The sequence below is a fragment of the Leptidea sinapis genome, chromosome 34, assembly GCF_905404315.1.
Source record: "Leptidea sinapis chromosome 34, ilLepSina1.1, whole genome shotgun sequence".
Lineage (NCBI taxonomy): Eukaryota > Metazoa > Arthropoda > Insecta > Lepidoptera > Pieridae > Leptidea > Leptidea sinapis.
In genome coordinates, this window is record NC_066298.1 from 6,778,138 (window position 1) to 6,792,261 (window position 14,124).

Here is a 14,124-nt window from a genome sequence, read left to right on the forward strand (position 1 = left end):
ATTAAAAATACGTCTACAGTTGATATTACATTATATTCATGAAGCCGACATGTTGATCCAATTGTATGGATGGTGATGTTCTTGACAGAATCTTAAGATTAGATTGAAGATTTCTTTTATTTTTAACCGACGTCATAAAAAGGAGGAGGCTGATGAGTTGTGGGTAATATTTTTCGCAATTAAAAGATCCTGATGATTGCTTGATGAAGTTTTTAAATATATATGGCATTTTTGTTTTTTATTTCATAACAAATCCAGCATTTGTTTACACAAAAATAAAAAAATTGTCAATTGTAGAGCCTGCCAATAGAAGAAATATAAAACATAGAACTTTTAGTATTAAAATTTGTTTCATAATGTTTTAAAAAAACCTTTGAGACTCGTGTTCTTCCATGTTTGACTTACTGTTGCAAAACATGGGCACCGACCAAATCTCTAAGAGAAAGATTAGCCAACTGTCAAAGGGCAATGGAGAGGAGCGTGTCAGGCTCGAAAAGAAGGGATAAAATAAACTCACCGACATACTGGAAAGAATAGACCAAAATAAATGGAGGTGGGTAGGTAACTTGATGAGAGACACAAGAGGAAAATGAAGCCGGGCAGTGACTGAATGATATCCAAGGGATGGCAAGCGAAACTGAGGTAGGCTGCTTACCAGATGAGAGGATGAAATAAAGTTAACATCGGATCTGAACTGGAGGACAGTCAAAACAGTCAGCAACAACTGGAATTACAGTTTCAACCATATCATTAAGGTTATATTTACAAGCCAACCCTTCTCGAAAGCACAACATACGGAATTGAATACTGAGAGTTTCACTTTCTTGTGCCGTTTCTTCTCATTCAGAGCGCCATATGTTTCCGAAGTGATGGTATTTCTTTAATTGAAAGCAAATTTGAAGGAATCAATTTTCTGTAAATAAATGCCTTTTATGCCACTTATATTCTGTTGAATAAACAAGAATTGAATGCTGCCGCATAAAACTTTCATTTTTTTATAGTGAAATAAAACATTTTTTTTACTTTTTTATTAAGTTTTATTTTTTACATCCCAATGGCGACGTTTCAAACAAATTGCATAAACAATTACTACAATTATGAATAACGTTGCAAATTCTTACTTCAATTATGTTGAACAAATCGTAAAAGTAACAGTTATATTCTATTTCAAGAACTGAAAAGAATAATATGTTCAGCTATATTTGAATGGTTTCGTGACTTGTAAGTAATTCGGTTAACTTAAAAAAAGTGTCACAATAAAAGCAACCTTAAATGCGTGCTATTCTAACATTAAGTATTGTTATTTTATATTTAGATATCTCTACATTAATAAAATTAAAACTAGCTATTTTCCAAACTAGTTTATACTGGATTTAATAAGAAGTAAAAAAGAGGTGCATTTAAACGAGTTTACATTTGCTTAGGTATATAAAGTAGCATAGCATTTCAGTCCTAATCCAGTATAATCTAGTTTTAATCACAAAAAATGCGTTCCATCAAAAATTATTAATTGTTGACATTGTTAAATGCTTATTGGCCCGCAGATCTCTTTGTGGGTCTGTATTTTGTAGCGGTAGGGAACATTTGATGTGACTAAAATCGTAAACAAAATTAGACATTTACATATAAACAACACAATTTTAAAAAGCATGAATAGAGTAATAACAAAGTCAGTCTCAGCTACACATCGCTGTTATAATTATTTATTTCTACTCATAAACATCTAAAATATATTAAGGCCCTCTCACACTGGAGAAAAGCGTAAGCAGTCATTGGTCTGTGTGTGAACGGTGCCTGTGTGGAGAGCCTTTACTTAACAACTTACGGAAAACTGTTAGTTAAGGCGAATATGTACTTGCACCGACGCATTGACCTTGTTATTTTAAACTATATTTTAGCTTAAAACTCTTTGTAAATCCATAAAGCGACTGTAGTGATGCCCAAATTTTATCTTAATGTTTATTTATTTATTTATCATAATCACAAAAAGATCAACATTATTAGAACTAGTTGATTGTTGATTTCTATTCTTAAAGAAACGCATTTTTTTTAATCTGAAAATAAAGGACGAGACAAGCAGGACATTCAGCTGATGGTGATTGATACGCACTGCCTATTACAATGCAGAGCAGCTCAGGATTATTGAAAAACCCAAAAATTCTATGCTACTCTACAATTGCGCCCGTCACTTTGAGACATAAGATATTAAGTCTGATTTGCTCAATAATTTAACTAGCTACGGCGCCATTCATACCGAAACGCAATAATGCTTACACATTACTGATTCACGGCAGAAATAGGCACCGTTGTGGTACCCATAATCTAGCCGGCATCCTGTGCAAAGGCCTCCCAGTGGTAAATAATGTCAATTTTGTTAATTTACAGTGCTTACGGGATTCTCCATAATGGCTCCGACGATCTCCCGATATTTCGGCACTATTGTAAGCACTACGATGTCGTGTTAATTGAAACCCCGAAGAGACAGCAGCCAGCGGCTATTTAAATGCGGTACAATAATTGAGAAATGTGTTTTAGTAGCTCAGCTCGTGTAAGTTCTCAAAAGAATAGTCGATTTGCATCAAAAGGTCTTCTTTCAAACATTCCAAGATATCCCTAAAATCATTACATCCTATTTTATTTGCGAACGAGTAGACAGACATGGGCGTGGTTAACACTTTAGGCAGCATTTAGTGCTCGACCGACGATCAGAGCTGACATCGGTCGAGCGTAGCTATAACTATGAAAACATATATTGAATTGCTATGCACGTAGATCAACGTAGCGCTGCCGAGATTCGTCGGTCCGCTGACGCGCTATGGTAATAAATTAGTGCGTACAGTGCGACTTTGACCGAGCGACCGACCATACGCGCGTGAGTAACATCGTAAACAAAAATTCGTGTTCTGGCATGTTCGAATATATTGTATAAATTTCTCCTTCAATTAGACGTTCTATTATAATTGGGTAAACATGTCTTCTGTTTTATATTCCATAATCTTTTTAGTTTGCGTAAGTAGAAGGCACATAGTAAAGAGGTTTAAACTGGATGCATTTAACTTCGTAATTGTACACGCACATTCAAGTTTGCTGTCAACTGAGCACTAAACGCAACATAGGTAGCATGTACTGTACGTGCTACGCTCGACCGACATCAGCGTACACCGTCGGTCGGTCGTCAGATATTTTCTAAAGGAAATAATTAAACTATATCAATTAGTTAAAAAGCTTTATTACAAGCACTTATGTGCTTATAAATTATACCTTTATAGGATTACAATAACAAAATAAAACCTTAAATCACACTCTAATAATGATAATTATTTTGCACCATTACTATAACAATATTATAGGAACCTAAACTATATCCTAGTGAATGTTCAGTTTGTGAATGTTCAAATTAAACCAATATATTTCAAATAGATTCAGTTAACAAACGTCTTATTAGCAACTAATCTGATATAATTATAATAAGTAATAAAAATGTTACCAAATTTAGTCAATGTCAGTCTGAGGGAGGGCAACCAACGTCCATTACTTGGCACCTCCACCTGACACTGGCTAAGTTATAGGGTATATTTCACAAAAGCTACAATAGAATAAGTAAATTAACATTTATGCATTTTTTTTTTTATTAAAATGCAACATTTATACGGTCTTCAAAAGAATATTAATAAGTACCCTCATAATTATAATGTCTTCATCAACATAGTTTATATACCTATTTTTTTCTAATTTATAAATTTAGACTATTTATTTAACCCGACGGCTGATTAAAATTTGTTATCTTTTCAGCACATTTCACGGGGACTGACGTTGACAGGAGTCTCAAATATAATTATCAACTATTGAGAACAGAGGGAAGGAGAATAATCTCATATGGGAGTAAAGATGAAAAAGTGTTCAGCTTATGCTGTAAATAACAGTTCAAAAACTTTCCACAATGGCGCTGGTGTGGGCACAGGGTATGGTATGAAGTATGCCGAGTTAAAACTTTAATATCATTGATAATTTCAACAACTTACGTTGTACAAAATAATGAAGTAAATATAACCTTACAGAATTATTATAGAGAAACGTGCATCTAGAGTGATTAGTATTATTTTATATTTGCCGCTTCTTTTAAGATCTACCCTGATGCGACTGTAGCGCCACCCTAATTTAACGCATTTTAACGGACATTTTTTAATATACACAGATGATTCTCCTTGCCTCCATATTATTAACGTTGATAATAAGTTCGCTAGTGCAGTTTCTTTTTTTTTTTAATTAGTGGCACGGGATACAAGTCCATGCCTCAGAAGAATTGCCTGGTATCACTGTATTTTGTACAGTTGGCTTGCTTTGGCAAAATTTACTGAGTGTATTTTCGAATTTATTATCTATATATCTTGGGCGTACTAACAATGAAGTACATAAATATGTGCTCATGTGTGAATCGACGGATTTTGATAACATTTTTAGGCAATCTTCAAATTAGCCCAGAATTTTTTGGAAAGGTAGACTAGTATAATATAGGGATAGAGCTAGTATAACATAGGGATAGAGCTAGTATTATATTATAAATATTCCTATTTTATATACTTACTTAGACCAATATTGGACTTTGTGATTGATGGTACTGTGCCAACATCCCAATCTTAACACTCGAAGCTTCTTGAAAAGTGAAAATGATATCATTTCCTTTTCCTTCAATTAAATAGTGATAAACATAATATGGCAATTGTACTGACTGCACAACTTAAACAGATAAAATAAGTAGCTATAACAATGCGTCGGTGTCCGTACGTACTTATTAGGCCGGGTCCAGATAAAACGAACGACGACGAAAGAAATTCACTAAATGAATGAGAAAGACTCTTTGTGTCGAGGTAGAGTAAAAGAGATGTGTGACCTTTCGCCAGCTTTCGTTCGCTGTATATGGACATGGCATTACAGTAAACAATATCCGGCGTCCGTCTTGCAGTCCTTTAATATATATTTACACAATAATAATCATCTTAATATTAAAGATTCAACAAATAATAAATTATATCATAATATAATATATCGTTTCCTAAACCTAGTTTAGTTATCTCGTAGTCTGGTGTGTGACAAATCACAGCCTCCTTCGAATTAAGAGCGCGCGGGGCTCCATCTTCAGCTTATCAGTCATAAAGTACTTTATCTACTTAATATTTATGCTTTAAATCCTCTATTAAAGATTCTAAAACAGTCAACTTATTGCCAACATTAAAACACCCAATGTCCTAGTAACCATTACATCATCCAAACGAGTGTTGTAATGAAATTCAATACAACATTACATCATCCGTTTTCATTACAACACTGGTTTGGATGATTTAATAGTTACTAGAACTGGCTATTTTAATGTTAGCAGTAAGCTAACTGTTTCAGAATCTTTTAAAGAGGATTCATATTATGGGTGCTTGTATGCAACTGTTGATAATTAGGTATTAAAACACTCATGTGATACAATTATCACACCCATATTCGTGTTTTAACACCCCTTATTACACAACAGTTGCATAAATGACTATTAAACTCGACCTGTCTTATTAATAAACGAAGTGTAAAGTTACAACAAGATTAAAATTACTTCTCCCTGTCATATAATTATATAGTGACAAAGGTAAGATAAAGACAAACGGTGCTATTACAATAAAAGTAATTAAAACATGGCTTAGACACGTGTTTTGTGGGACAGTGACCAAACTATAACAACGTCAGTTATCTAACGACGTCTTAAGTGGAGTTTATCTTGTTCTATTACAAAACAGTGTGTAGCTTGTGTTTAACTCAAACGTTGTTAAGCACAAAATAAACTGAAGCGTACAGGAATAATTATTAAAGGAACGGAACGCAATTTTTGACAGCTGTCATCTATCTGTCATCATATAATGTAAGTCATCCATAGGAGTATGATCTATTCGTTAGACACACCTTAGACAAGCTTTTGACTCGTGTCTAAATATAAGGAATGTCTAAAGAATGTTGAACATCAGAAAAACATAGATTTGTAATAGAACTTTTTAAAACAAGTGTTCAACACATCTGTGACTTCTTTGTAAGACACAGAAAAAGTTAACAATTTTTTTGTAATAATTTTACATCGCGTTTATTAATAACACAAGACAGGTTGTTGTATATGTTCAAGAAACAAGGGCGCTGTTTGGGTTCGATCCTCGATAGATAGATACTAATTTTATGTCAAATTTAATGGTTCAAACATTTTATTGCTTACGTTTGCCGCTATTGACGAAAAAAGACATCAATTTTTAATTATAGATTCCAAAAATATGATATTAAATTAATAATGTGATCTGTCGACGTCATGTATTAGTATACATGATAATTTGAACTGATTATTAGATACTGATAGTCCACCAATTGCTATACTATATTTTTCATGCAAATATAAAACTTACTGTTTTTATGATTTTCAAAGAATTGTCAAGCTAAGTGAGTCATGAGTCAATTTTTTCGATGGTACTTGCACAGTCAGTCTTAGAATGGACTCGAAACTGGTGTTATAGATCCCAATATTCTTTACAATTACAGACATTGACCTACACTCAAAGGTGCAGCGTTTAAAAACATGCATCAGAGATATTATAAATAGTTCCAATACACGAATACTTTATCGTAAACTTTTACGGTCACACAAACTAAGCCTCCTCAACAAAGTGACGCCATTGGCACTCCGGAGAGGGAAAAAATACACAACTAACGCAGGTTTACGAGACGGGTATACAATATATAAGGCAATCCGCCTTTACGACTATTAGTATTTACATTTGACTCGCGAATTGTGTTTTACCTGTAATGAAAAAAAAAATTGGCTTAGTTCTTGTTGCCGGTTCAGTAATTTGATGTTTCATACTCGCTCGTTAAGAATGTAACAGGGCGTTAATATGACAACGTTCTAGCTCTGTTAAAATGAGAGCGACTTAAATAACTTTTTGGAAGACCAAAAATCACACACATTTTTTTTTACATAAGAGGGGGCAAACGGGCAAGAGTCTCACGGGATGGGGAGAGGTGAGGCAACCGCCAACGGAAATCCGCAACAAGAGATCCGTTGCCGGCATTTAAGGTGGGAGTATGCTCTTTTCTTGAATGTCCCTGAGTCGTATCGGTTTGGGAAAACATTATCCGGTAATTGATTCCACAAAGTGGGTGTGCGAGGCAAGAAATTTTATGCAAAACGCGCGGTTGTGGTCGACGTCAACGTGCTGCGGGTGGTATTTTGCATTGTGACGTTATGTCCGATGGTGGAATTCGGCCGCTGGAATCAACCCGAACAGCTCGTCTTAGCACTCCCAGTGATACATGCCGTAGAAGACGCAGAGAGAACCCACTTCTCTACGCAACGTCAAAGGATGACTTGATCGTTTTGATCTTAAAGAAAAGAAGAAGAAGCTGGTAGCTTCTAGGGAAGTACTGTCTCGAAAGGACGGCATTATTTTCCGATGTCAACCAGTAAGATATATGCAAGTTTTATTCTGTTTCGGTTTCAAGGAAGCCGTAGCTAGAGAGAGACTTAACATGATATGTCCCAGGCAGAATTTTGTATTTTTCAATAATCTTGCGCAGCACTGCATTGTAATGGGCACAGCGTATCGCTTACCATAAATAAGTCTTGCTGGTCTCGTCACCTTTTCACATAAAAAAAAATCTTGGAATAACTGCAGCCTCTTAATGCAAACTAACTCCTCTCATTCTCAGAATAGGTTCTGCCTTTCAGATAACCATGAAATTGCCAATCCCGATACTAGGAGACCTGGGAAGTGTTGTCAATGAGTTGTGATCGACAAATGTGGTTTTTAGTGCGCAAACTTAGAGAAGACGCGGTAGAAGATAATCGACAAGGACATGGTGTCAATGATCGTAATTGGCTGTAGGGTGGCAAGAATGGTTAGGTTCGATACTATATTTCCAGTTTGTATCGTTGGGCTGGTGGTCGGAGGACCTTATAAACAAGAGCACGTTACGTGGGCCGGCAGACTGGCGACTGCAGCTCCCGCTCGGCGCCGCCCGCAAACGATATGTTGAGCAACATAGCCTCGAAGGGGTCACTGCGCATGCGCTGCTGGTTGGCAGCCGCCGCCTCCGCACTGTTCACCTCGCGGCTCTCCTTGTTGCCGTCCTGGGGGAACACGTAGTACCACATTATCAAATGATGATACTTTATAAACTATCATTATACCAGTCAAGTTACCAGTGGGAGGCTCCTTTGCACAGGAAGCTGGCTAGATTATGGGTACCACAACGGCGCCTATTTCTGCCGTGAAGCAGTAATATGTAAGCGTTACTGTGTTTCGGTCTGAAGGGCGCCGTAGCTAGTGAAATTACTAGGCAAATGAGACTTAACACCTTACGTCTCACGGTGACGAGCGTAATACAATTATGTAGTGCCGCTCAGAATTTTTGGGTTTTTCAAGAATCCTGACCGCCACTGCATTGTAATGGGTAGGGCGTATCAAATACAATCAGCTGAAAGTCCTGCTCGTCTCGTCCCTTATTTTCATAAAAAAAGTCCATATAAATAACAGTTAAAATCTAAGAGAAGAAAGAGGGCGTGTGTCAAGTTGAGTAAAAGAGAAGAGAGAGCTGTTGATGTCTTTCGTTCGCCGTTGTTCTTTGTATGTAAATAAGAGGGCATCACGTAATATCACATTACTAAAAGATGATACTTTATAAACTATCATTACATAAGTCCACGTATAACGAATAACAGTGAAAATCTAAGAAAGGAAAGAGAAAGTGCGTGTGTCGAGGTGAGTGAAAGAGAAGGGAGATCTTTTGATGTCTTTTGTTCGCCGTTGTTGTTTGTATGTAAATAAGAACTTAAGTTAAAATTACTAATAGATTTAAAATTCTATAAGTCAGCAGGGCATAACTGACTTATTTCTTGTGTCATAAACTATCGTGAATCAATATTCAAATACATTATTTTCTAAAAATATAAAGCTGATTTTATGTTTGCTTTGTTCTACCAATTAGACTTGAATAATTATTTATAAATTATATGCAGATCTCCAGAGATAAATCAAATTTAATTTGTTTTCAAAATAGCATTCATAATCACTTATTTGATGTCAGCAACTGCCTCAGCTAGCCTTAGATTTACCCCATTATTCATAATGGTCCGCTTACTTTTAACAGCCGCTAAGGTGTGTTTTTTCTCATTCTGACTAAGGTCAATAGAAGAAGACAGAGTGAGAATTAGCAATGCTTTAAGTTAGCAGACTATTATGAATAAGTTTAATTCAGACTAATATTAATAAGTTTCCCAATATTTCAAAGTTATTTCAATCGCCACGCTCACGAAGCAAATAATATTAACAATACTTAATGCTTGCTTTTGTAATGTTGTGCTCCAATTTGAAGGGTGATGGTGACTGGATAAGTCAAGGCACTGGAGACATCTGTAAGTGTCCAGACGACGGACGCGTACGTGTGATCGGGCTAGTATCGCGGTGAGCTTCCTGCTTTTATGATGCATTACAAGATATCATCACCTTTAGACTAAATAATATCGGTTTATTTCGTTACTTGTAGCATAAAAGTAACATTTTCACTAGCAACAGACCCGAAAAATTGGCGGCGGATCTCTGCTGCGGTCTAAACAGTTGACGATTACTGCTTTACTCTTGGGCGTACTAATTAGGGGCAAATGGAACGTGTTGTTCAGATATCCACGATCGTCCGTTTATGGCATGCCATTAGGTAAGCCAGTAATTGCCCATTTATGCCCTTTGATTATTATCAAAGACTTCAATAATTACTGAGCATTTAAAGAGCAAAAGTTCATACATTTAAATTATCTAAGAGTTTGACGTTTTTAGTTTATATATTTTATTTTCCATTGAATTTTCCCCCCGGGAGACTAGAGTTTCAAGCCAAGACAGATAAGCCTGACGTACCTCAGCTCTTGGACTCCACAAACGCACGACGGCCTCGATGCCGCTGGTCGCCAGCAGGAAGGTGCTGGGGTGGAGCTGGACGCAGTTCAGTATTGACTCATCCGCCTTCAGACAACGCACAATGTTGCCAGACTTCTTTGACCAGATGAACAAGCTGCCATCGTCTGAACTGTAAATTATATAACAGCTTTATATAACCTAGTAATTATTATGACTGGTGCTCACTCAGTTCGTATTGTGTGAATCGTCGCGGCGGAACTGTGGAGGCGGCGAGTAACTCTACAAAACCATCCTGAGAATTTTAATAGTGAGACATGGATTTCCGAGGTCTCACTCTGCAGTACAAATGCAACAAAAATACCCTAAAGTATAAACGCCGTCAGTAGTGTGTGTCGTGAATTAGGCATCCAAAGACCAAAACGATTTAGATGCTACGTGGACAGATTGTTCTACTACAATGTGTCAAGAGCTTCTCGCCTCCTGCACAGTTCCACCGTGACCACGATTAATGCAATTGGATTGAAATCATAAAATTAATGAAATATATATTGTGAGTACCCGTCCTAATAATTACTATGTTAGAGTTCCGCAATGATAAATGTTTAAAAACTTAAATAACCTACCTATTATTGTTTCGTATTGAACTACTTCTAAGCCGAATTTGTTAGTATGTGACTGGGATGGTCGAGGGTTCCAATTGGTCTTGAATCGAGTTTTAGGTATTTTATATTTTTATTATTATAACATACTTTACATTTCAGAATGTATGTTTACGGCTAGTTAAGCAACGGTCAAGCAGTACCACGTATTCAATAGATAATGTGTGAAGTGACATCAAAAATAATTCTTAAGGAATCAATTTGAGAAAATAAATGCCCTTTATTCCTTTTAGGAGTTTTCTCCTTAAGAATCTATTTTCATACAAGGCGCCCGGTATGAAAAAAATATGGAGAGTAAAACCAGTCAGTTGACGTGACAAGTCTAGACTATCTAGCTCGTTCCCTATAATAGGTGTATACAGTGATTCGGATAGCAAACATCGTTTTTCTTTTCTTGTATTTTGAAGCTTTATTATATTATTGAAATTGATATATTATTATACTTTTTTTTTATTTTTTTTATGGAATAGGAGGACAAACGAGCGTACGGATCACCTGGTGTTAAGTGATCACCGCCGCCCACACTCTCTTGCAACACCAGAGGAATCACAAGAGCGTTGCCGGCCTTTAAGGAAGGTGTACGCGCTTTTCTTGAAGGTACCCATGTCGTATCGTCCCGGAAACACCGCACAAGGAAGCTCATTCCACAGCTTCGTAGTGCGAGGAAGAAAGCTCCTTGAAAACCGCACTGTGGAGGACCGCCACACATCCAGATGGTGGGGATGATATCGTAACTTGTGGCGTGTCGTGCGAAAGTGAAATTCGGCGGCAGGAATCAGGTTGAACAGCTCTTCGGAACTCTCCCCGTGATAAATGCGGTAGAAGACACACAATGAAGCGACGTCTCTACGCAACGCCAAGTGATCCAGCCGTTTACAGAGCGCTAGGTCCCCGACAATTCGAGCTGCTCTGCGTTGCACGCGGATCGAGCTGATACTTTCATAAAGTTTAGTGAAAATTCAATAAATTATGGAAGAAAGTCATTTATATAAATATTTTTATAACAATAAAATAATTTTTCATATACCCAGCAGCTAAAAAGTTGCCATCTGGGCCCAGAAAGTTAGCCTCCTTGATGTCTGTGGTGGTGTTGCAGTGCCCCAGAAACCGGTACTTGTAATCCAGCGCGGCACTTCGGAGTTGCCTCTCAAGTTCGCTATTTTGTCGCTCTTCTTCGGGTACACCTTTAAAAATTGTACATAATGAATGTCGAGGAAATAAAGTAGGTTTTTAATCACTTATTGAAAGTCAAAATAAAAAAAATCTAAAAGAAATGCTCAGACCTTAGAAGTACCGGCACAAGAAACACGGCGAACCTCTTCTTTAACATCAGACTGCATTACTATTATTAAATGTATTCAATTTAGTTCTGGTACACTTACAACTACATTTTTAACATTGGCTGGACTCGATTTTATCTATTTCATTGACTTGCTATTTAATCGAGTTAAATCAGATTTATTGATCAATGAGAGCTTGACGTCAATATCATTATTTTGCGAGAATACAGAAACCGTGAACGCGCTCAATAGTGAGGCGGTGTCAACTGTCATCTAAAATGGCCGTACCGCGTACTGTTTGCAACTAGTTAAAGTTGCCACTTTACACACAAATAATTACGCCGTAGTGTGTCCTTGCCACTTTTAAGTTTATTATACTTGAATTTAATTTTCAAATCATCGGTCAATATCATCAGAACGAAGCTACATTAGTTCAAGTCACTTTGGAGGAGCCATATTTTTATCACACGAAAGGTGATTTGAAAAGATTACACACAGAAGCCTTACCTTGTAAGGGACGAGTTACTGTTCTGTTCCATGTTTGTCAAAAAAGTTCTGATTTCCTACTTTTTGTTCCACTACTATAGTGCTGGTCAAAAAACTTTTTATATATCTTAAAAAAAAATCTGCACTGAACTTAGTGCATAAATAACAATAGAATTGATATTAATTTTGTAAATAAGACCGATAAGTGATGGGGATAGTTAGGTAACTAATTAATACCCTATATAAAATTATCAGTTATGAATGTCAAGAAAAAATATTATTTCTTATTGAATCTACTATCCTTCATCAAAATACCTATAGATAGCATACTAGGACCCACTGAGCACAAATTGAGAAATATTTAAGCTTCTTCGACACAATAATTTGTTATTATATGATTTAAAAGATGAGTGGGTTTCTTATTAGTTCTTCATCCCATGTCACAAACCACTTTACCATCTTCATAACGAACCAAGTGTTGTTGGATAATGTTATTGTCACTCCTTAAGGTAAATAAATATATTTATATTCTATACGTTTTTAATAATAATACAAGTTGGGTGGGCTTAGAAATGCCAGTTTACCAACAAAAATTAATTGTGCCATTACATAATTTGTATATTGCACCAAAAATGTTAAACATCTGCGGAAATATCCGAACCTCCAATAACTCAAGTAGGTTTTTTTAATTATTGTTATTTTATGCCAAAATAGTTGACCTCAGTAATAAAAGTCAGTTAAGAATAGTACGCATGAAGCAGGTAGCTTGTTCATTCGCTTATATATTGCTGCTAATTGAAAAGGTTTTCACTGTCGTTTTGGATATCCGTCACATTGGTATGCACTGCAATATGTTTCCGGAAAAATTATTGGGTGACATTATGCAGCGTAAAGGAATAGTTAATTCTGATCATAATGATAATCGAAAGATTCCAAATCTTTCTTTAGCTGCAAACAATCTCCAGGCGAGTTGACAGCTTTAATAAATATCTTTGAATCGTTTGCGTAACACACTGAACGGAGATTTTGGTATATTTTTAGAAATCATTAATAAATTAGCAAATAGGAAAGGACTGTGATGGGATCGCGTAAATAAGACTCAAGCCATTTTTTTGAGGTTATCTCTGATTTTGCGTGTAAGTGTAATTAATTTTTCTATAACTGTGAGAACATCAATGTCCATTGATCTTTTATTAGTATCAACGTGCTCTAAATGTTCGAATGTTGGTTTTTCCAAGAGCTCAATAGATGAAATGTTATTTATTGCATTAAGGCTATCATGATTGTCTTGATCTGGGGTTATTTCAAAGACTGAATTGAAATAATTGCAGCTAGCCTCTCCGTGTGATGAAATATTATTGTTATAATGCATGAAGTGAGGTATTTGATTTCTAGAAAATTTTAATTTGATGTATGTCCAAAAGTATTTGAGTGTTCACATTATTTTGTCTTAATTATGTAGGATATAATGATTGTAACTTTCTATAACATGATTTTTTCTCTTCGCCTTAATATCTTAAAGTTTTTTATGTATCTTGTGTTTTGTTTGTATTACTTAAATTATAGGTGTTGAATACTATGGAGGGTTAATGTGGTCGTGGCGTGAAAATTTTCTGAGGAGTGTTTTACTTCATGTTCGTTTTACTTACCATAAAAATAAGTGACGACCTCCCCGGACCTCGCTAGAACAACGTAAAATATCAATATTATTTTCGCCGAACTTTGTAGTCTCCAGCGTGGAATATAAATTTATTGTTTTCTTCAAGTAGAATT

General features: G+C 35.9%; 1 protein-coding gene across 3 annotated transcripts in view; it reads right to left on the reverse strand.

Moving 5' to 3' along the window:
• Positions 1-3,213: 3,213 nt before the first annotated feature.
• LOC126974929 (WD and tetratricopeptide repeats protein 1) overlaps positions 3,214-14,124 on the reverse strand; it is a 28,990-nt gene continuing 18,079 nt past the window's right edge. Inside the window, exons 11-15 of one of the 3 annotated variants that reach the window (XM_050822676.1) lie at positions 14,001-14,033; positions 11,613-11,769; positions 9,927-10,095; positions 7,992-8,146; positions 3,214-6,817 (exon numbers count right to left, since the gene is read on the reverse strand). In XM_050822676.1, coding sequence (XP_050678633.1) covers positions 6,814-6,817; positions 7,992-8,146; positions 9,927-10,095; positions 11,613-11,769; positions 14,001-14,033 — 518 coding nt within the window. In that variant the 3' untranslated portion in view covers positions 3,214-6,813. Of the gene's footprint in view, positions 6,818-7,969; positions 8,147-9,926; positions 10,096-11,612; positions 11,770-14,000; positions 14,034-14,124 lie in introns of all 3 variants that reach the window. The other 2 variants (XM_050822677.1, XM_050822678.1) reach the window with 2 other exon arrangements.